Below are 24,873 nucleotides of genomic sequence, written 5' to 3'. Positions count from 1 at the left end.
TTATTATTATTATTAGAAAGTAAGAAGTTTGTTAAACTCATTTTTGTTTACTTTATATTGAATAGAGTAGCTTGATTTGGATTCAAGTGTAGCGTTTTATAAAATAAAACCTACAGAAGAAATTTAATTTGTAGTTATAACAAGGAAAAAATTGCATTATCTAGTATTAGTTCTTTTAGTTGCGAAAGTTTGTATGCGATTGACACTTTTCAGTCGCTTTTGTACCTGCAGTGTAAGATTTCAAGCAAATCACCTATAAAGTTGCCATCCCTACTACCGACGAACTTGCCAGTTTCAACAAAATGTCGCAAAAGCCAATCTCTTTTGATATAAGCTTAAATTTGCTATTGAGACCCTTTTATGCAATGACAAATACGAAACAAGGCACATATTTAGACTTTTCAGATAATGTAAGGGACAATGAGGCTTAAATCTTGCAAATGGTTGCTTTTCAACTGAATAAATGGAATCTTAAGTTACATCTACGGGAAAAGACAACCGTATTAATCGGATGACGATACGACAATCTTCTTATGGATGATATGATTCATGAACATACCATTTAAAATGAGTCAAAGACCTTTTCAACCGTACCTAAGTTCTTTAGCTTTGATATCTTTCATAATACCGGAAGTTCAGACTTGAATCCGAATTATATTGGAAATAAATGGCCATACCAGTTGTTACCTTGGAATGTCCACATGGAATGAATGGAAGTCCACATGGAATGGATGAACGGAATTCATGTCACTACAAATAATTAACTTTGCATTGCCCTTAAATAATGTACTTTAATTGGTTTAAAACTTGTTAGTAATGATTAAATAACGCCAGTTTTTTTTTTGTTTTGAAATGCTGCTACTGCAAATGCTTTTTGCTTGATTTTATTTACATTTGTTTGTTTGTACATAAAACATTCAAAATACTCATGTTGCGTTCAGACAAAATTGTCATTTTAGTTGGAAATAATGCTAAAAGCACTGCTGAGAAGAAGGCAAGTGGGTCAAAATGGCATGTATTCACTTTCCAGTTATTTTCAATAATAAATAATACATTGCAAACTAGGGAAAAGCCGTGCCTGAACATGTAAAAAGTACGGTAATAAAAGATTTAATTTAAGAATACCGAACTCTATCTCCGCTATGTTAAGAGGCTAATTAGCTGGCATTCTGTTCCAAATCCAAGATAATTACCTTCGTTTTATCAGAATCTGTTTTAAAAATGAGTTTCCAATTATCTCCGTTGGTGACACATTACAGGAAGCATGTTAGATCGTAACTGAATTATATGGAAAAAAACTAAACAAATATTCAAATAATCTTGTTTTTGTTATTTAAATTTTACAGTAAAATTTAATGAATATCGACATATTTGTTGAAATGACAAGATGCGTCCTTCAAGTAGCAAAACTGAAATAATTTGATTGAATTTGCCTGTTCCATTCGGAATTCCAATATTTCCTTTTTCAATTTGCTGAAGCGTCATTAATTTACTTAAGCAACAAATTATATACCATTCCTAGCCTAAACCTGAAACATTGTTCTAGGTCACGTTCATGAAGAAACGCCCAGAAAGTTGATGAACTTGAGCTTGATCAAACCCAACAATCATAGACGAGCTTTCGAAATCAAAACACTGCTGCTTATCACATACATTGGGGTTTTAGTCGATCTTAAACGGCTATTATGGGCTTCATTAGAGACGAGAATCAAAGTGAAGCGGTATGTAATTATAAAGTATTTACAGTCGCGGATAGCGCGGAGGAGTGGGACCCAGTAATTCATCACATAGACAGCTCATTTGCTATTCGTATTATCATAATTTTATTTGAACGCAGAGTTGACTGGCCTGAAACGACGAGGTGCAACGATATTATGTCAGAGTCTGTGTTAAAATGCGACGAACTCATGTTAATGTGATGTATCGTCTATATGCAGAAATACTCAATTTTCATTCATTTTTTCATTAACTCGATTTCAATTTCCATCAGTGGAATCAGTGCTGAGCAATATATTAGCGCTGATTGTTAGAGCAGCTTCCACTCATCTATCACTAATAAAACTTACTTTGAATAATTCCTGCTCAATCAATTCTTGTCTAAGTGCCCCAGATAACATTTGCAAAACACCGCATTGTTTTTTTAAATACTTTTATTGACTTAGTTTGGGGTACATTCAAATAGAAACAACATAAACCATAATGTTGCCAAGATGAGCCTGGTCTATAAAAGATTGAGTAAAATATTTAACAAACTTCCTCTGATTTTGCATGATTGCACAGGGCTTTAATTTTTATGAAATACGCAAATGACATAGCAAAATATAACCCTTCGACTTTGCTTCGATTCAAAGCTCAAAACAAAGTAAATTGGCTAACAAACTCAAATTGGCCATGGCCAGCTTGAAATAAAACATGACTTTAATGAATTAGGAAAAGCTGCAACAAAAACCGACTATTGCGTTTGAGAAAGTGAAACAAGAATTTGAAAATAAAGTTTTTTGTGTGGAAATCGGGCACTCACAACAAATATGTAGATGCTGAAGAAAAGTCAAACAGTTTTGCACGAAAACCAAAAAATGTTCTGATTAAGTATTATTTTAAAAGCTGCTAGTCGAACGTTTACAAGTCAATGATTTTTTTCTTAAAGTGCCTAACAAATTATCCATCCCCATTAGGGTTACTTGCTCAAATGACGCAGTGAAAAAACCTTTTGTATTTTACGATTCAACGGAAAAATAAGGAACCAGAAACGAGCCCTGGCAATCCTGCAATTTGCAATAAATCAACATTTGGAAATAGGTAGAGCAATTTCCTAACTAGATTTGCCTGAGTTTACTACCGTGAGAAGAAACACGTTCCAGGATTGTAAAATCCTTCGGACCAGCGCTTCGAAATAAAACGAAACTCCTCGTTTTTCGCCAAATCTATTTGCAGATAAATGATCGAATCTTTTCGAGCCAAATCTATCGTCGATAAGAAGTATTGGGTCTTTTGCCACTCGTTATTTTCGCCGCTTTTGAACTAAATCGCCCTGACCACTTCATTATGTTGCTGATTGAGTCATTTACTTTCCCCTTCATGAGATTAATACATGTGCGTTAAGGGAAAGTGACCACACGAGCGTATACTCCAGAATTTGTCGAATATGAAGCTGGAACAACCGGATTTCGAGCCACCCTAACAGATATTTAGATTTATATCCATTATATTGGTCACACAAATCGATGCTTAGGACAAATTGTGTATTAGGGGATGCCAGTTTATTCTCAATATTCTCATGTTAGACCTCTAATTGCATCGGTGGCTGCACGAAACACGTGACGATGCTGTAAGTAATGGTCAGTTATTTTTCGCAGAAAAAAAATGTTTTCAACCCTTCCGTTGTTAGGGTAAGAATCAATTCCGCTTGAATTATGCCCTTCAATACTTAAACATGCTGAACCGAAACAAACTGATTATGGGACAATTTTCAGCATAGTTGGGGGTTTGGGTCAGTTCAAGTTCACAGCAGTACCATGCACCTGTATTGTACATTTTAAAATAGATATGGAAGTGAAAAAATGCGCCAGTAAAGAAGAATAATGTGAATGTAGGAAACTGGTTTTTGTTGGTAATTGGCAATAAAACTTCACAAATAAATGTTCTATGCAATCCTTGGTTCACCTAATAAAAATAATATCTAGCCATTATTAAAATAATATCTCTAGAAACCAAATCTTATTAACTTCTTTCGGTTTTTTTATTACTTAGGTTTCTTTATTGTTTGTTTCAAGCGCATCATCAAGATGTTACCGCTAATTTAATAACAACCTTAGGCATTTATCCAGTAACTAAGAACACAGATAAAACCCACACTTTTATAATTCGAAATGTCACCTAACAATAATAGAATTTACGACACATAAAAAAATTAATATTTCGTTGCTTGTAAACATGAATAGCCTTGATGTCATAAAGGAGCATTAGTATTTTATTATCAACCTTTTTTTCATTAAAGCATTTCTGTATTAGAACGGCTCAGATTAGAATACCATCAACGTGTAATTCCATAGTTTACGTCTCCATTTTTCCAACAACAAAACAGTCATTTTGTATTAAAAGATGAATTATAACCGGCTAAATACAGACCCTAAAAACTATAAAGTTGCACATTTGCGCATTCAGCTTTGGCGGTAAATCTTTGCACCGCTAATTTTTAATAACCATAAATCAGATTAAAAAGCTGTAAAAATTTCGAATTATATCATTTCAGGGTAGTGTCCAGACACAAGACAAAGTAAAATTATAGCAGAGGCGTGAACGAAATATTGCTGATAATCAACTCAGTAGTTCTAATGGTATTTTGACCAGCTAATTCGCCTTAAATTACGATATTTCGTCTTTGATATACACATCACACAAATATACATTTGCAATTTTACACTATCTACTTATTATTTTTGTGGTTGGTATAAAATTAATGTGACTTTCAGTCGGAATTACCCTCAACTGCGCCTTCTGGAGTTTACTAGACAATTGAAAAATATTCTTCAATAATTTTGAATTATGTACAGGATACTTTTGTATTTTCGAAAACTTCACAATTTTAATTAACCTCAGATAAGAAGATTTTCGGAAAATCAAATAGCGAACAGTCTGAGATAATTTATTGTTTTGCATTATGATCTACTAATTTAATAATAATTAGTTATTATTCAATTCGTTTTTTGAATTTGCACCTTATTTCAAACGCAGACTTGCAGCACTAACGCAATCTTGATCGGTCCAAATTTGCTCTAAAAGTGTTTCTTGCAGTTCAATGCCTGGCAGGTTCCATACATGAAGGCGAAACAATCCACACCATGGTAAATTTGAAAGCAACTTTAAGTAGGAGAACAAGTGGAAACATTTGAAAATACTAGTACCTGTCTTAAGCTCAAAAACAAAACGTGAATTAAGAAAGACAGAAATAATAACAGAGACAATTAAGCTGTAATAAATCATTTCTCATGCGGGACCTTAAATTACATTTATTAATTAATTAAATTGAAAACAAAATTAATTTAATTCGAATCTATCGAATGGTTAGATAGAATAGTTGAAACTCACGTAATAGAGGACTTAGAGATACGGCAGCTTAGAACCGAAAGTCTCAAATAGAGAATAAACTTTGTTACTGGTAAAGTTGGCTAGCAAAACTTTATGGTAAAAATCGAGTAAAACTTTGCAAACAAACTAACTTGGAATTAACGAATATATGTGAGTACGGACTTTAAAACCACAAATCACTAAAGCAAAATAGAAAATAATTCAGAATACTTTTTGCTATAAAAACAAGTACGCTGGTAGGCAAGTTTTGGGTTTTTTAAAAGCTCGATTAACTCACATTTTGTAAAAAATATAATTCGTAATTTATATAGAAAAAATTGATATTTTTCAACATATACAGTACCAAACAGGAAAATGTCTGGATACTGAATTACCTAAATTACTCCATAAGTTATTTCGTGCTAGATTAACGTTTAAAACCTAAGAAGGACTCATGTGTTAATGTACCTATCGAGGGTCCTAAACACTTAATTTAAAATATACATCTAATTTTAACCTCTAACCCCTGTCAATGAATGGCGCTCGAGATTATGAGATCCGAACATCTGTTCTACACATTTGGCAGAGTATGGGTTGATTAGGTGCAGCGGTCTGATGGAGACTTGATTATTTAGTTAATTCATTAATTTCCCCAGAACGATTCGGCAATTTCCGCTTTTATAACTTTACACGCACATAAGAGACAGGCATGCATACGACTCGATTGGTGATGACTGAAGTAGATGGTTTTAATTTGGTTTCTATTTATAATTTTTAATTAATTTGAGATGGCTTGGACTCCGTTTCCATTCAGCTCGTGGTCTATGGCATATTTCCACACACTGCATTGAACAAATGGCCAAAGATTAAAGAACATTGCTTTTGTCATCTAAAGTTGTGTGGCTGTGATTTTTCGATATATTGGGCCAAAAAGACAATCAGTGTTAAATGAAGATTTGCAGAAATCGAGACAAAAATGATATTAAAGTGAAATGTTTAATAAAAAAATGTAATCTTTTTTCATATCTTCTGTGCTTCATGTCAGATAGAATTGATTATTGGGCTTGTTACTCTCAATGATTGCTAGTTAATGCTACACAAAATATCGCCTTCGTCTTCTGTAAATTCATTCATCCTATTTGAATAAAGGGTATACAATTTAGCCAAATGTCTACAGTAAAGAAAATCTACTTACTCAGTACAAAAAAAAATAAGTATTCCTATTCCTACTCATTAATATTGACATGTTTTATTTGATAGTCCAGCTGTACAGCAATTATGACCATTGGCAAATCTTTCAACCAAATTTGTGTTTTTTTAAATATTATTTATACATTTTAGTTGGAGATCTACTTGCAAAGCTGAATTATTTTCCATAGTTTCTGAGTCGTTTCCTATACAACTTTAGTGAAGGCATTTGCAATATTATATTTGTTATTAAAATTGTATATACCAACTTTGACTCGTTTCATATCCATACCAGATTCWMCTGTATAAAAGTTAATGGGTATGAAAATTAGGCTAAATTAAGTTATAACAATCTTGATCATAAATACTGCCGGSATTGTTTARTTTTTATTCACTGGATCAAACCGACACATTTCAGTGAATGTTTGTGCTTTATGTAAAATATTGACCACTTAATCTCCGAATTCGGTCGTGTAGGTTTGGCAGGACGGAAAATTAAATTATAAATTTCGGGCAGCCGTATAATTTTTTAGACTGGTGGGTATTCGGTGTGCATTGTACGATCGTGTTTTATTCATACTATTGAATTAAACTGCAGTAAATTTATTCAGTCAAATGCGAATTGTACATCTCGCAGACGAACATCGAGAACTTGATATTAAAATATAATAACTCCTACGTCGTTATAATTCATGTCGGATGTGTCTGCCGTACTGGCAGGAGTTCTCTCATGATAAAGCACGACACCCTACGTACTTAATTTGTTTTCGAATTCAAAAATTAATTTGCAAGTAAATCACTTTGAATTGTATATTTATTGGCCGTTCAGAAGGCTCCGTTTTTTAGTTTTCCATTCAGGCTTAATATGAAGTTATAAACAAAAAATCAAAATCGCAGTTTTATTAACACTAAATAAATTAATCCAAAATTCCATACGGAATCCAACAAAATTCCATCATTTTACTATGTAAGTATATGACAAATATCACATTACTAAATTTTATTTATCGTTTAATTAAAAAGTGGAACGGAATTTTACTATCATCAAAACTTTGTGTTAACAAAACGAAGCCGGCAATAGAGTGACGTGAATTTAAATACCCTATACATTATCCACTATTCAACAGACAAAATCGCTTTATTTAGATGTTGATGTATTCCAGCAATTTTCTTGCACCTGGAATGTGTCCAAAATAAACAGGTAAGCACGGGTTTGTGCATCAAGTAATAAATAAAATAATGCACAGCTGAATTTTGTGAACGAACTAATGTAAAGTAACAACATGTACTTAAGCAAAGCAGTATGCAAAAAACAATTTCTTTCGGATTTTATCGTCTACAGATCATTTGAATAAACCGTCACTATAAATTACAAATTATTCGGGAAAAAGGGAGGAAACTGATATTTTCCATAGCTATCGTGTGACTAAATTCGGAAACCGAATTAACAGAAGAATCGGTACAGAACGAATGAGGGATCTCGATATGAATTCCATCAAATCAATCGTTGGCACGGCACATCCGGTTGTTCTTGGCATGTGTTTGCCAGTTGTGCATTTCTCGTCAGGACACATAATAATAAAATCTGGCCAATTAATTTATAAAAACAATTTGCCTTGTAATAGCCAGGACCGGACGGAAAACGATTATTTACGTATTTTTTCATAATTTTGTATAGCAATTTATAACTGTTTTCAACTTTATTAATCCGGACTACTTAGAAAAATTGCTAATAAACTAGTTTTGCGTCGCAAAATTATATGTTAGTCTCGGTTTTATGCAACATTTTCAKACAGTTTTCATCATTTCGTTATGAATTTATCGTTTGTCTTATCTTTTGTCTGGAGTTAATTATTACTTGCCTCTAGAATTTTTTTGACTTGGCTTTATTCTTAATTTGACCCWAATAAAATATGTATTCTTTGATGTACCAAATAGCAAGTTCAATTTTAAGAAACTAAAAAGAGATTTACAAATATCTGGTGCAATTGACATAATAGAAATTTTAAATAAGATTCAACTTGGAAAATTTAGTCGTTTTCGCAAAAATAAGTCTTCTAAGTTTGTGAGTATGCAAGTTTCTGTCAACGGAAGGAGTATGTTTGACTAAATATAATTGTAATATTCCGGAAGTCTAAAGACTAAATCAAAGTTAATAGGGTTCTTAAATAGGAGGTATCGATGGACCTGACGTAAACATGGAAAATGTCCTGTGCTACTCCCAAGTAACTTTTTGTGATATTTCCTTAGAGCCAAATGTATTTTCGTCTTGATTATTCTTGAATGTGTTATAATATTTACAATTATCATTATTATTTACTGCGAATATATTTTCAGTCAGTTGTAAAACTTGCCACCGAAACTGGTGCCTGCTAATTAATATGGCGTCATTAATGCTAATTAAATGCCACTTCCAAATTTTTCCGATTAAAAACCTGCCACCTAAATGCATTAAAAAGCTGAAGCCTCGGGTCGAAACGTTCACAAATATCGGCATACTTAGCGCATAAGCTGAAATAAAATTGGGATTTTATTACGAATTTATAGCGTGGCAAGAATTCGTAGTATAGCTAATTTAGACATAACACCAGGCTTGTTTTAATCGATAAATTGCGAACTAATGTCTGTTTTGAAAGCGGCCAGACTAAATTATTAATTTAAAACGGCCAATCGTCACGACTTAGCGCCGATCTGGAGTAAGGATCGACCTGATCTCAGGTTACCCTCGGTATGTTGCTTATTATTATCGTTTCTTGTAACATATATGTATGTTTTGGTACACAACATTGTCTGATTAATAACAAAACACCTGCCAGCGACCGATTAAGTTGAGCTCCAAAGTTTGGACCAATTAAAAGCAAAGTTGGAAGCAATTCAATTATTTATATCATGCCCTTTATGTGCCTGATGTATGTATGTACATCAAATTACAAAAAAGTTAACGTAGGTGTGTATAAAAAAGAACTTTTAAATATTGAACATTTTGAATTTATTTGCAATGTAAAACGGACGCTGATTGTCAAAATAGTTACAACAAATTCACGCTACAAAAAATATTGCAAGAGTTTCGTCAAGAAATGTTTGTATGTCTCAATTTTTTTTAATGTGGGTCATAGAATGCCAATAGCCTTATAACATAAAGAAGAAGTAAGCTGAAAATCCGCAAGTAAATTCTATTGAAAAGAATTACAAGTTCAGACAATATTTCTATATTTCTCAGTCATTTACTATTATTATTATCATTATTTTTTCTGTTACATATTCTTCTAATTTCTTTCTGTTTTCAAGTTTGTACTTGTATCTGTTAGGAGGGTACAAATGTTAAGCGAAACGTGTTCAGTAAAAGATAATTCTTGAGAAGGGCTATAGAGGAACACTAATTAAAAGTTTTGAACTGTTTTAGAAACAGAAATTGTTTCATTATCGTTTCTATCGCTTTAGACGTAGAAATTTCAGAGAAAACCTACTTAATGACAGTTCCCAAAAGGCTCTAATAACAAAACAAATTCATAATATTATATGAAAAAAATAAACTTTTTTTTTACTTTTTCAAAAATCTGCAAATTAAGGTTTGACTTAAAAGAGGGCGTTATTCGGTGAGTAGTCGGCGTACCGAGTCTAGTTGATTGATAGACACAAGGTGAGCCAATGTGCACACGCAAACTTTCCCACCTAAAGAAATTACTATTTTAAAGCAAAAATTTTGTAAAAAGATACTGGAAACGTTTTTGTTTTTGAAATATACGGTTTCAAAAATAATCTTTAATTTACACATTTTTCGAGCTACTTTATATATTTTTTAAATTATTGCAACAAAATATTGTACTTCTTGTACTTCCAAATGTGCTCAAACGTTGGCGATAAACAACGTCACCTGCGACTTTCCCAACTTTTAGTACATCGTTTTCCTTAATTTGTTTGGCCCATTTTTTCGTCTAGGAATATCTCAGTTAAACTCGCCTATTTTGATTAAATTGATGTTTAATGGTAAATTAATTCAAAACTACGACGCTACTTTAGATGTACGAAAAATCTACAATAATTGAGAAGAATTATCAAATTAAAAGTTTTTTGCTGAATGTCGAGCTCAGAAACGTTTTTCCTCGATATTCGAAAAACCGTTTCCGAGACATTTTACATAAGACATTGAAAAAAAAATAAAATTTTCGATTTTCCTATAAACCGACCCACCCTGTGCATATGATTAAGGCTGAAACCTTAAATCCTAATACTAAAATAAATTTAATTGCTGAAACATGTCAATTTTCAGCCCATAAAAGACATACTTCAAACGAAATATTTGAAGCAGATCTTCCTGCAACTTTAAAAGAAATGCTTTATACCACACATCCCCTTAATGTCTATTTTAAACCAGTCATAATTATAGGTTTACCCTTATTCTGTCACTTAATCGCTGAGCACATGTAACTGCAAAGAAGTTTTCAATAGACCTTTTGCCCCTTTATAAATGAGGGATATTAAAGTTGCAAGGACACAACATTAAAGCATCACCCCCGTTTCCAGAAATAGGCAAATGTTCCCTAATATCAACTTATTTTTGACTTTCTGACATTCGTGATCGATTAAACCCGGGGATCCTCAAACTAATGCACTCGTTTGCTGAAAACTTAACACATTTACCCTGTTCGATCGGCTTTTAAGGACTTTTAAGGCTAAATTTAGCATTTCAGTTAGAGATGTAATTTATATGCATTAAGTTTGGGTTTTCGGGTGATTTTCCACAAAATCTACGCATAGAGGACTTATGGGCTTTGAAGGGGTTAAGCTGATGGGTGAAACGAACACTTTCGACTTTTTTAACGGAAAATCTTAAGCTCCTTAGGTAGTTTCGACCAAAAACAACAACAGAAACGTGACTTAAATATTAGTGTTTAAATCATCTATAAATATAAACTCAACAAATCTACATTTCTTTTTCAACTTGTCCCAATGTAAATAAATCAGAAATAATTTTTCTTTTAACTTAATTATCTATATGAAACCTTAAAATTTAATCAGCCTTTAATTAATAAATAATTTTGTAAAAGTCATTGCCAAGACAGATTAACCGATGTGTCCCCTATACAAGCCTGATTCTAATTTAAGTTTAATTGCTACTAATTAAGTTATTTAAGTGTTCGCGATGTTCTCATAGGATCAATATGATGATTTTCAAAACAAAACATACATTTATATTGAAAATGTACGTTCAGCTAATGAACCTATTAGTATGGAGCTCTAAAATGTACGTTTAATTCGTATTTGTCATTTAAAAAACATTATCACACAGTTGCTGCCTCTGGACTAATTAATTATACAACGAATTGAGTGTTTCGGCTTTCAACAGAACATCGAAATAGCCGCTTTATCCATAGCTTATAGCTTTATGGAGGGACTAGACTTGTGGATAAATTATCGCCTGCAGAAGTAATTAAAACATAGATAATTTTATGAAGTAAAAAGTTCTCCGAGCAATGCCTATCAGCTTTGGAAAATGCCCGTTTGCTATATTATAAACCCCCTTTTTTTTCTAGCAAAACCTTTTTCTTTTTAATAGATTTATCATCCTATGTCAATGTTTTAGTTGCGACAGGAAGCCGCAACAAATAATTACAGCAATTAATGTAGATAATATATTCAGTAAAGCGAGTGAATTGAAGCCATAGCAATAACCACAAACAAATATGGTTTATCATTTAAATAGGTATTCGATATTCCTAAGAAGACTGTGACAGAAATAGAAGCAGGAAGAAAACAAAAAAAGGATGAAGAACAGTGAGATATTATTTTCGAGGAAAAGTCTTAGTTCTAATAAAAGGAAGAAACTGTAAAGCATAATCTGGTTGTTGCAGGATCTAACTTGTTGGCATAAATGGACATATTTGACTTTAGCAAAGTCTAAACAGTTAAAAAATCCAGTCGTTCTTCATCCAAGAAATAAAGCCTTGTATGACATTCGGATTTCGCCCTTCTTACTCCACCTCGTTATTCCAGACTAAATAATGTATTCATATAAAAAGTACGATTGTTCTGATGGTCAAAATCAATCAAAGCCTTAAATGAAATGTAACGTTTAACATTGTATACAAGTGGACATGTAGATTAAATGGTAATGATTTTCCAGAGCTTTGTGAAATAAAATCCTTTGTTTTCTTACGTTTACCGCCCGAAGCCAGTTTGTTTACGCGGACGGTGCAGATCAAAGTTACTTACATCGTTAATTCAGTATCAAAGGAACTATCATTTGATGAATTAAGACTTTACAGCGCGTATACAGTTGGATCTTATCCATTGAAATGCTTTCATTTACTTTAATAATATTTTGATATGTTTTACGACCGCGATTTTGGTTTGTCCCGAATGCTTTACCGTCGCACATTTAGTATATTCCAATGATAAATAATTCTCAAAGATGATTTATGGACGACGGTGCTTAATAAGCTGACAATTCCCAAGTGCGTTTATAGCTGGACTGGTTTAGATTCTAATTGAAAAATTGCCAACGATCATGTCTAACTGAACTGTCTTACCTGACGCACCTGTTTGAATTGTTCTTCGAACGACCATGTCTGTTGGGAGGTAGCACTTTCTTCAGATGAATGTGAACTCTCTGAAGAAGGGCGTTGGTTTGGCGGAGCAACCGGAGGAAGAAATGCACTAGCGGGATGGGAAAAATTGAATGGAGCGGGAAACTGCTCTCCTTCTGTAGGACGATGGTCTATCAAAAATGTTGGCTGATTTCTGGGCTTCTGAACATAGTCATCCTGAAACAAAGATATCATTTTATTTTCTAATTGTATGTACTTGTACATTCTAGTTAGACTTGGGATATTGATATATTATAATTAGATTTGAGTTTCCCACACTCCAATAAAGTTTTGGTGGTGCACCTACGTCTAACATTAACTACCTTTTTATATTTTTTCAGTATTTAAAATTGCGCTTTTGAATAAAGCTGGGCAAATAATAACATTCACTAGTGATATTCATTATTATGCAGGCAATATTACCTTTTCTGTATTCACTCACACATTGCACAAAATTCATTTAGGTAAACACATTTTTAAAACTCTACTAAAAATAAAATGGTTTTTGGCCTGGTTGACTATGTTTTAGCTAAACGCTTTGAAGGACCGGGTCTGCCTGATTGAATCGGTTCAAAATTGAAGTGATCTTAACTCTCTAACTTTACTTTTTCTTAGCCATGCCTTTCCAAAGTCCATAATTAATGGCAGCACACTTCCTTAATGAAAATAGTGAAATAACACATGCAAAGTTCGTGCGTGTTATTTGTTTCAACGATCCCAAGCTAATTCAGATAAATGATCTTGGTGGAATAGTTGCATCGAACTAAATGCAAATCTCACGAGAGGAAAATTGCGATAGTTGCCCTAGGGTGAATAAAAGCCAATCGAGAAATTAATCTTGATCAGTTAATAGCTTTTGTCTCTCCGTGATATAGTGGCTGCAAATATTAATATCTGTCCGGAGCATCCATAAATTTCTGACAATAAAATGCCCGGTATGTGATAGCCCAGTTCGAAGAATTCCTCATTGACAGGACCATTGATTTGTTTGCCTAAGATTATATCGGGAATTCGATGAAGACAAATTTGTCGATTGTTGCCCAGTCACGCATGGTGTAATTACAAAGGTTTTGCAGAAATGGAAACAGAAAGGCACTATTTCTAATTAGGAGATAATTTCTTGACCCAAGAGCAATTGAACAAGCCAACCTGTCTTGAAGATTCGGTCTGCATAGTAGTACGAAAAACAGAACGTTTATTACCTAGGTACCAAGCTTTCGGCAGTTTATTTTTTGCATTCATCAGGGCTTCAAATATTAGAATAAAATTACAAATTGCGCTATGAAGCTATGGGAACGCACTCAATCTAGGAACAATGAATCCAATTTATCAGTCTCTGCAGTGACTCGAGAGTTTAAACAAAAAGGTAATCTGTAAAAGTAGCCTATTTAGGTTTGTGGGTTTTTCGTTCAATAGATGGTAGCAAAAATAAAACACAATTTTTTAACCAAAAATAGCCTAAAATGGAAACAAAGCCTAAATAGGCCTCTTTTACTGATGATCATCACGGTCACTAATTAACCACAACATAAAAAGGTAATCTGTTTAATAGAAAAGTGCGATCTTCTCCCCTAACCGGTTAAACATCATCCTCCCTACATGCCAAGTCTTCAAAAAGACTCCCTGGTAAATTGGATGCCAAATGAGACACTCATATTCCAATTTGTATCTCACAAAACTGAAGTAGCGTTTTTAATGTCTGAGGGTTCGACATTTTATTTGATTTATCTGATTTTGCAATTCTATAAAATTGTGAATAGTAACAACCAAGTTGTCAGCAAACTGGAGCTTAATGAACTCAATAAGTTTAGTAAGGTCACTTATCACTTAAGTATCAGAAGAAAGATTAGCCCCAAAGAAACTTTGTAGTTCCGAGTAGTTAAACTTGACTTTACAGTAGAACCAGCGTTTCCAAAATTTCCATGGCAATAAAGGCATTGTGGTCGATTTGCTATATTGAAACGCTTTCTGGAACCCCCTCCCCCCATATATGCCAGGTCCATCTGAGGAAACTGATGCAGCGTAGTGCAGATGTTCTGCGAAAAACAAGCTAAGTTTGTGGCACATGATCTTCTCTGCAAAAACCCATGCCGTACAGCCGATTTAAAGTTTCCACTTTGTGAGTTAATTTGATGAAAAACGTACTAATCAAATGGTGGTCAATGATTAAAATTAACATGTCTGTAGAAGAGCGGTGGGCGAACGAGGAATACGACATAAATAAGATATAAATAATAAGAAGAATTAAAATAGTAAGAATCTTTACCTGTTTAAGGTAAGTGCTTCCTAAACCATTGCTTACCACCCCATGGATGTCCCGAACTTGCATTTTCAGCTTAGTCAGGACATCGTTGTGATCAGCAAGAATTCCATTTCGTGTCAACTCATCGCAACTCTCTTGATCTTGCTCAGTACCGGAGTGCGGTTCCCCGTCACTTATATCATCAATATTTGACTGGAAACAAAAAAAAACCAAAAATAAGCAAGATGCATAATTAAACATACAAAGAAAAAAAGGAAAAATTAAACATAATTATCTGGACGCGTCTCAGTTTCCCCCTATGTAACTCGATAGAGTGTGAAGTCTTATCGCGCGGTTTTATAGAAGAAATTAAGCTATTTCCTACTAATCAATGTAGTCTGTGTCGTATTACCAACACTTATTGCTTCAAGAGGGTATTTTAACACGCATATCAATGTAACCTGCATCTTTTAAGCAGATACCTTTCTTCTAGAATGTTCTCATTTTACTAATAGCCAACAGACGGATTATTTCAAAGCTACTAACAAATTACAAGAATTTCTGTACAAAAACACCAACGATATTAACTTAGCTACAAGCAAAGACTATACGAGGCCACTAAACATTCCCATTCGATCGCAATCAAACGTTGTTGCCTGATTTGACATGTTGCTAAACTTTCAAACCAAAGTAAAATTTGTTAGTGTAGTCTGTGTATTAGTAAGTCAAAACTTTTCGTCAAACGTTTTCGCCGTAAATCTTATTGGATAAATTATTCCCTTGTCACTGTATAAGCGTAGATTATTTTTTTTTGGGACACATATTATTATCCTTTCCTTTGCTTAAACTCTTGCTTCAGCTCTTCATGCCTAGACCAGATTCTAATAGAGATACGCAAATTAGGGAAAGGATAGGAATCAGCTCCTGGAAACTGTCAATTATTAACAACGAGTATTAACAACTTAGTAGCAAGCTTGAAAGCTTGATACTAAGCTGTTAATACTCGTTCGCTTCGCAGTTGATGAGTGTTGGCTTAAGCAATGAGCGCAGCATAATTCTGTAAACGTTAAAAGAAAAAAGGCAAATCAAGCTATTCCCCGTTGTCACACTTGCAAAATATTGCATTTCTCCGAGACAATTGCTTTTTGTTCAATTTTCGTTAAATCCGCTGCATGAGTCTTGGTGATACACCGACATTCTTTTCTCACGAGTTCCTGAAAAAGCCCTTAAATCGGATTAGACATATAATCTTCCGATATTCTTTTTCCTTTCGGAAATTCAAATTTTATACCTGTTATCTTTATTTGCAAACATCTGCAAGAATCTTGTCACATGTGACTTTCTGCTCAGGTAGAAACTTAAGTTGCATTTCGATACTCTGTTGTTCTTTTCATGTGTTTATAAAAACAATGCGCACTAGTTCGATCAATAATGGTATAAAAACGTACACGCCCAACAGGCCAAAGTACACCCTTTCAACCCTCACGAACACGATATAAAATATAAATATTCTGATAAGAATTCCGTGCGGTATGTGGTTGCCATAATTTACCATCGACTGCATCAAATGGGCAATTTCTATTGACGCCACTGGTTTTATCATCGTATTATAGAGTCGGTTTACAAATTTTGGGTGTGTATAAGGAATGGGATCGGACCACCCTCAGCTTCAGCATCTTGCTAGGTCTATTGTCACGATTGTTTGTCGATTCCCGAAAAAGCTCAAGATTGCATTTATACGAAGGCCGGTGGTTTCAATCACGAATTTCTAAAGCTTAGTCTATTCGAACATCATTTATTAACAGTATGTAAGGTGACATTTACCAGAAATACAAAGCAGAATCCTGCTGATTAAGGTCACCATATGAGTTTATCGAATTAAGCTGGGCCTCCCTAGTCACTAACCATAATTAAACAGTTTTAAACAGTTAAGCGGCCTACTCACACGGCATCTCCAGGGTACAATTTGCATGGCCCGATCTGTACAGAAATCGGGTCTATCCGCCAAACGTAGCAATTTATCAGTGCTGTTTTGAGCGGTGCTTTAACATACTAGAGGCTCCTTTAAGGCGTCAAAAATTGGGATTGCGCTTGCTGTTCAAAATAATACTGTTCAAAACAATGATTTTTGAAAAGAAGTTACGATTAATTGTATATGGTAACTGGAAGAAGTTAGAAAGATGACTTAAAAGTTAGCGCAATAGTTTAAAACTAAAAAAAGTGAATCAATTATAAATTAACCTATTCACACGCTACCAGAAACATATAAATTGAGTCCAACTGTTCTGTACACCATACGATTTGCAGGCAATTGAACAGGGGAGCAGGGCGATTGTAGTCTCGAGATGACCACCAACTAGCCTATATCGGAAAGTCGTTAAAGACCGTTTTACAGTCGGCAATTTTATTGCCCGCAACTTTCTTGCAGGCAATATTTCGTTCTACGCTTGCGCATTTTATCGCTTCTCAGTTGTCGGCAACTTTTATTGCACTTGCCGGCTATAGTGCCAAACCTAAAATTTGTTGCAGCTAGCCGCAATTTTAGTGACTTTTCTGGTTCTTTTTATCCTGCCAACTGTTCTCTCATATTAATATAAACCACCATCACTGGCATATTTGTGATTTTTTGCATCAAGATCACTTTCGAAAAGTACCCATCTGCTGCGCTGTTTAAACATTACAATAGGTATGTAAATCAAAAAGTGTGGGTTCGATAAAATAAAAACACTTCAAAATTGAGGCTTTTCATATAAAAAATGCAAAAGGGGAGGCAAAATAAAAAATCCAATCTTATCATATGAGCACATTTTAGTGAACCTTAGAACCCCTAGAGTTAATTCCTAAAACTCAACGAAACAAACATAGAGACAGCACAGAGTACCCAATAGGTATATCGAATATAAATTTGTAGCCAAACCTTTTAGAATCCATTGAACATATTTCAAATGTTTTTTACCAACCAAACAGTTGTTTTATTTGTTTAATTACGAAAGTTGTTAATTAGGAAATTATTCCAACATCTATAAAAAAAAGAATTAATTCTACATATCTATATAGAATTTTAAATTACGCATACGTCCTATTTAATTATGTAGTTGCATTCAGTTCTCAATAGTATCCACATATTAAATGTGATCAATAACTGTTGCGATTCGTTTTATACAATGTTAGACCCGGATGATGCAGAAATACATGAAATGATGGTTCAAGTAGCTGACCTAATCTTACACAGATATTACGAGCGTGTATTCTTCCACTAAAGCTCATTTTGCATCTGAAGATTGTGGTTATCTGGCGAAATGTCTGGCGTTTTAAAAACCTCCAAATGTTATTGAGATTAAGTGGAAAAAGCCTCAGATTAAACAGATGCATTTGTTTACATTTTTCGATGAGGACAACAATGGTTCACAGTCTATATAATAGTAGGTACTTACGAGAGCTGCTTTACCGGCTCGGTATTCAAGTTGATATATATGAGTAGCATCAACAAGAAAATATCAAGGAAGGGTAGCCATTAGGGTATTTAGTGTTGTACTTGTTTAGTTTGTAATAAGCTACAAGTAAATGTCATTAAAAGAACAGCGTTGAAATTTACTTTTATCTCTACCACCTATTTTTCATTGATGAATCGCCGATCGATAGAATTCAATGTTGGTTCCAAATAAATCGGGATCTATGAATGACTAGCTTGGTCTATTTATTAATGTCTTTGGAAAAACTACAAGTTCGCACAGTAGAAAAACAGAGTTTACATCAAATGTGTCTTTCATGTTATGAGAAGTTTTATGAGACAGACAAGGGACAAAAAAATAAAACTGACTGAAAATAGATACATCAGCCACCACAGGCTGTAGCCAAGTCCCTTTTTAGGGCTCTTCGATGGAAACCTCTACATTTTCGGTACCTATTTGTACAGAGTTTGAACCAATTTCAACTCGTAAGCAAAGAAACAATATAGTTGAACTAATACGCAAACTATGGGTGCTATTTAAACAACCAGTGTTAGATCGAGTCGCTAGGAGATTTTAAAATACTGCATTGAAATATATGAACCAGTCTAGCTTACATAAACAACCAAAATGATTATCTATAATAGACTGCCTTCGTTCACTTTACTTCTATTTCTTCAGATAGAAACATTTTTCAGCCAGTCGCGAATTGGAACTTCTTCCTGACGTTTCGCAAGCATAACTGACTTGCACCTTCAGGTGTCGTTTGCTCCATCATTACAGTGGAACTTCTGATCGTTCAATCAAAAACTCCAGCTTCGCCAAAAAACCAGTTCCAGTGTTGTTTCTCTTAATACTCCATTAAATTTTGAAGAAATGAACTAAAAATTTCTTCTCCGAAAAAACGTCTCAGCTATCAAGAACATGTAAGTGGCAAGGCCACAATCGACTATAGACAAATCGCTCTTCAAATACAAAAGCTGCCCTTGAATAAAGCCCATGTTGACCCTATAGAGAACCGTAACATATGTTGCACAGCAATGTTTAAAGAGCGATTAATAACACGTTTTTCGACTATTTTTAATTGGGGTCAAACTGGTTTTATTGAAATATTCTAACAGGGTGAATCAGAGTTCACTTAATTTCATTTGAGAAGCACAATTTGTACAACCGATTCAGGAACCTTTGGCCAATCATCTTGTACATATATTTTTCTATACTGTGGTTTTCCTTCTTTTAACCAATATAGCAGGTTCAAAACTGAAAAAATTTAATAATTAAAAAATGGGAAAAAAGTTGCAATTTTCAATTATGACATGTCATGCAATTCAGAAGGGGTAGGGGTAAGAGTTGAAAAAATGCATTTAAACTATGTGCTTTTATTTAAGATTGAAGAGTTTAAAAAGGAATGATTTGTAATAAGAACAAAATTTATAATCCATAAAGATTCCACAATTTTTAAATATTATGACGGAAAACACAGTGGCAAAACAGTAAACAGAGAAACATTAGTGATTAACAAAAGCAAAAATTACCTGAAAATATTTCAATTATTAACAGCTGCGTAATAAGAACCAAACGAATCAAGCTTCATAAGTAGTTGTAAGGGTACACCAATTCCCTTATAGCAGTTAACTTTTCAAATTTAGCCGATCTACTTTCTACCAAGAAAACGCAAAATCAACCAAATACAATTAAGTATGGGGTTCTCTTTTGTGAAAGACACCTGTTGAATATAGAGGTTCAAAGCGTGCCGTTTAGTAAAACTCTATTTAATAAAACGGACGAACGATACAGTAGCGTCCTTGAAATGTTCTAAGAAATGCCATTTAGAAAATGCAGTTAACAACGAAAACACAAATTTTATAGAACCAACAGACGAACATGTAAAAGTTTCCAAACTACCAGTTTGCTAATAATTGCAATATTGAACTAATCTAGGAATAGGAAATGATTAATCCATTGATAAAATCAGTTTGATACGACTCCATGACGATTGTTTTCTGAGTGAATATAATCAGGGAAATATTTTTTAACCAGAAATAGAATCCGGTCGTAAAACATCAACGAGTTTCTGACCTAAATCAGTTCCACTTAGAACGAAGTACTTAATGAAGGAATGTCATCTCGACATATTTCCTTTAATACTAAGATAGAATTCTCGAAACCCTTTTTATCAAGTCTGTTTGACTTTACTGGGTAAATAATTATTAATTCCTCACATCTAGACCTGTTGTGGCGACCTACTTGTGCAAATATGTGCTTAGGCCCTGATGGTTTCTGATGATGGTCTTTCACCGACTGTCCTTTTTTTTATGGAGAACGACCGACTGCTTTTAGTTGTTTGAATAATTTGGAAAGGAATTCGGACAAAAAATGGAATAAATCAAAAGTTCTTAATTATCTACCAACTGAAGCTTAATGCTAAACTAAACCATCAAAAGGAAATAAACTTGGATACAGGTGTCCCTACATATAAATTTGGATTTATCCATAGGCATTGAAATTTGGCCTATGGTCAAGTTCAAAATAGGTCAACCCTAATAAAATTCTAGGAACCGTATAGAGTGGCGAGTCACCAACTACAGGGGCGGCTTAGCATTGAGGAATAATTACAATTTTTATATTAGACATGAACATTTGATTTTGACCAGTTAAATTATGATGATTCATTAAAAGCTTAAGATCCGGAAGCTCTACAAATGGAGAAATAATCTTCATGGATGATAATCTTCAATAAGAATCTCAAGGCATTTCACATATTGTACTATAGGACCGAGACAAATTCGAATATTGGACACCTGGTCCACTCAATAATTGATATTTAATGTGTAATGACTAATGTATTAATTAAGTTATTACCGATATGCCAATAATGTTATGAGGTACGCCAGCGTTGGAATTATTCACAATTAATTGCCAATAACTTGAATGAAGTGTAGGTTTGCTGATGATTCTAAACCCGAGTCATCAAACTAACTTAAGTAATGACATTAAAAGAGCCATAATCATTATTATTTGATTAACCTTCAATTTTAAGGAATTCCCAATTTTTAATGATCAATTAGTGAATAAAGTGATACTTTTTTAATTGTTCCGATAATCTACGTCATTACACATAGATATATATGAAGGTAATTTATTTTAAATGTTTTAATTCAAACTCGATTAGGTCAATTCTTTGGATCGTTTTCCGGCATCAAATGCGTTTAGGTAGCACCAAAATACATTAATGTACTTTCTAAAATGAATAGCTAACTCTCCTCCACCCCTGAGTTTTAATCGGTATCCAGTGGAGTCAAAAGCAGTTTAGGCGCCGAAGGCCGATACCTCCTTGCAAACTTCCTTTGATTTCAATAGCATTCTAGACAGACCGATAGTATTTAGTACAGATAGAACCCTCGACATAATTTATTATCGCTTGAGATTCGGTGAATAGGAAGTGGCCTCTCGTTGGCGGGTTTGAAAGGATCGAGATATTCTGGAAGTTTACGGAAATACATCTCATACCGTTTCTAATCGCATTAGTAAAAGCGGATTTATTTACATTTTGAAAGTGGGATTTGACTTTTGCTCTGGCCTAAGAGAGCACTGTAATCGTACCAGCATTATATAGATGAATTTATATTCTTGTTGTTGGATTTGTCTCTGCGCTCTCTTTAAAAGTATTTCAATTTCCATTTCGATGCTAAGGTTTACCTACACCAATCGCTCCATTCCAATGTGGAAAATACTACACAATTTTCGACTAAGTTTTGCTTGCGTCAGATTAATTAGATACAAATTAATTAATCCGATTAAACAGATTAATTAGTTCAATTTCAAATTATTATCATAATTTCTACTATTTTATGTGAAATTTCGCAAAGCGTTGTAATAGTGAGTTTTGTGTGATTATTCTTTATCAAGACTTTTTACTGGAAAACGCATTTGTCAGACGGAAGGTAAAATGCTGAAAATAAAAAGGCTAGGCTAGACCGAGGGTAAAATCGAATTCTTGTTTGTTCAGTGGCCAACATGGTGTTGCGCAGCGGTTTCCTTCGTTTATTTCATTTGAAAACTATAGATGATATTTCGCTTTCAATTGCCAGCTCGTAGCCCCGATTTTATTCGCTTAGATTTTTACCTTGAGAGTGACTTAAGAATCTGTGATATGACGAAGAAACTGAATCGCGCAGGGCCCTTCTGCAAAAAAATTACTAGCCAATCTAACCATCCAACAATGGTTTTTTCAAATAAATCAATTGTTCGCTAAAATAATGCTCGGTTACTTCATGCTACTTTAAGTAAACTTATTTGTGACTCACTAATTAAATTGGAGTTGCCAAATAGTTGATTTATTAATTTGCTGAATCGGAAATATTTCGAAAATAGGACGCTTCATCGACCACAAAGAGTTAAATCTTCTTACCTTACAAACATATAGTCCAGCAAATGGGGGATTAACATTCCGATTTAGATCCCTTAAAACTAACTTTAGATTCAAACTTCCCTCCACCAAAAACGCACCCGCAGCATTCCAACTTTCTGCAATATGCAATATTGCATTACAATAAGTTTAACATTGAAATGCGAATTTTTACGCCTTGTATTGTTGAAGTAAAGCAATATTTTACTAAAGCATGTTTAGTTAAATTCTATTTTCAATCAATCATCTCAGATCAAGATGAAAATCTTATTTTGAAATTTATATTGTAATCCATGACGCACTAATTACGGATCAACTGCAGAATAAAGAAATTGGTAATAAAAATGTATGTATTTATTCATAATGCTCGCACTGGCATTTGACAACAATTTTACATATCATGTTTACTTTATACAGGCACCGGATTCCATTTTAGGAAAATATGGTTAAAGTGCTAATGAGACGACACAACACTTTGGAAAAGGGATAAACTCAACCACCTAACCAGATATTTACAAAGCTCAAAGAACACCATCAGCAAGCAATGAGAAACGAATACCGAATAGTTCTTGTTTCATTAAATAAACCTCGTCCAGTGTAAACAAGTCAATTTTTAAGAGTATAGAGTATGTCCTAGGACGTCCCAATTATAAGAAACCTAGCAGAAGAGGCTAAATATTCTATCAGAAGGTATTTAAAACCCACGTAAATATGAAAAAATGTTCTAATAAAATACTTACAAATCAAAATTTTCTGAAAAGAGTGTAAACTGTGTTTGAAGTTTTAAACAGAAGTACGTGTTTCATACAGGATTTTCTACATTTTTTACAGTCTCCACTGTGTTTCCCGAAGTCAAGGATGGACTAGAAACTAAAATTAGTAATGAAAAATTGGGGAAATCCAAACAATATGAGCCAATCTGCATTAATTGAAGAACATAAGACGGAAATCTAACCTAAGCTAGATTGTATCTGAAACCTTAACTTTCGTTCGTGTCAAACCGAAGGAAATGCACTTATCTGGATTCGATTTAGCTAATCAATAAGACGGTCTTAGTATTATAGGTAAGAAATCGTATACGGCGTGATTTGCGTGTAATCCAATTTGATCAAATTGCATTATATCGGAATATATTTAATACATATCAATGATATACACATGCAAAGGAAACCTCTTAAAAACCTGCTGAGACTTGGTGTTTCACCAGAAGCCCAAAAATACGAAAGCTATTCAAATCACGTCCATTAGCGTATCTATCTAAATATATCTGATTTACAATGCCGAAAATTGTAAAATTATTAGTTTATAACCCACAAAACAATTTTATTACTCGACTAAATGAACGGGCAACGAACGTCTTGGCAACTGCAGTGGTTAAGATATCAAACAAATTAAATTTACAGCAGATTATTTTATGATATAAAGAAACAAAAATATACACCTACAATGTGGTAGACGAAATGTGCGTCATAATTTGCCGGAACATTTATTTAATGCATTTAGAGTGGAAAAATGTCAAGAGAACATATATTATATATACGAGAATATTCGTATTATTTAGAAATTCAAATGACACCAATACAACTTGCAAAATTGAAACAGTAAACGCGGCATTCTTTATAGCTATATAAATTTTGACTTAATCTTTCCAGATGTTAATCGATTTATTCAAATTTTACACAAACATCTAAATTTGGGTGTTCAATATTCGTGAGGAAAATGTTGCAAGTTGCAACCTACCGCAAAACCAACCCATAGACCCATCGAGATTCCAGTGCCGGATGTGTGGGTAACCGTAAATGATTTATTGGGGAATTAAAACGTATCTAGGATATGTCAAACGTCGTCCCAAGTTTCTTCTCCACAGATTTCCTCAATCAGTGGATCAATCAATCAATCCTAAACAGTTTTCAGTATTAAAGTTACTTGCAA

At 33.7% G+C, this 24,873-nt stretch overlaps 1 protein-coding gene across 5 annotated transcripts in view; it reads right to left on the bottom strand.

Annotated features, from left to right (window-relative positions):
* Positions 1-24,873, bottom strand: part of LOC109545195 (protein dead ringer) — a 114,175-nt gene that overhangs the window by 57,541 nt on the left and 31,761 nt on the right. For 4 of the 5 annotated variants that reach the window (XM_048667205.1, XM_048667204.1, XM_048667206.1 and 1 more), the window contains 2 exons: positions 15,109-15,297; positions 12,786-13,019 (listed from right to left, as the gene is read on the bottom strand). In XM_048667205.1, coding sequence (XP_048523162.1) covers positions 12,786-13,019; positions 15,109-15,297 — 423 coding nt within the window. The remainder of the gene's footprint in view (positions 1-12,785; positions 13,020-15,108; positions 15,298-24,873) is intronic. The other variant, XM_048667208.1, reaches the window with a different exon arrangement.

The sequence above is a fragment of the Dendroctonus ponderosae genome, unplaced genomic scaffold (assembly GCF_020466585.1).
Source record: "Dendroctonus ponderosae isolate FM_Combo_2020 unplaced genomic scaffold, Dpon_F_20191213v2 Dpon_F_20191213_6, whole genome shotgun sequence".
NCBI lineage: Eukaryota > Metazoa > Arthropoda > Insecta > Coleoptera > Curculionidae > Dendroctonus > Dendroctonus ponderosae.
The sequence above is the reverse complement of the archived record's forward strand: the minus strand, read 5'-3'. Positions and strand labels throughout refer to the sequence as shown.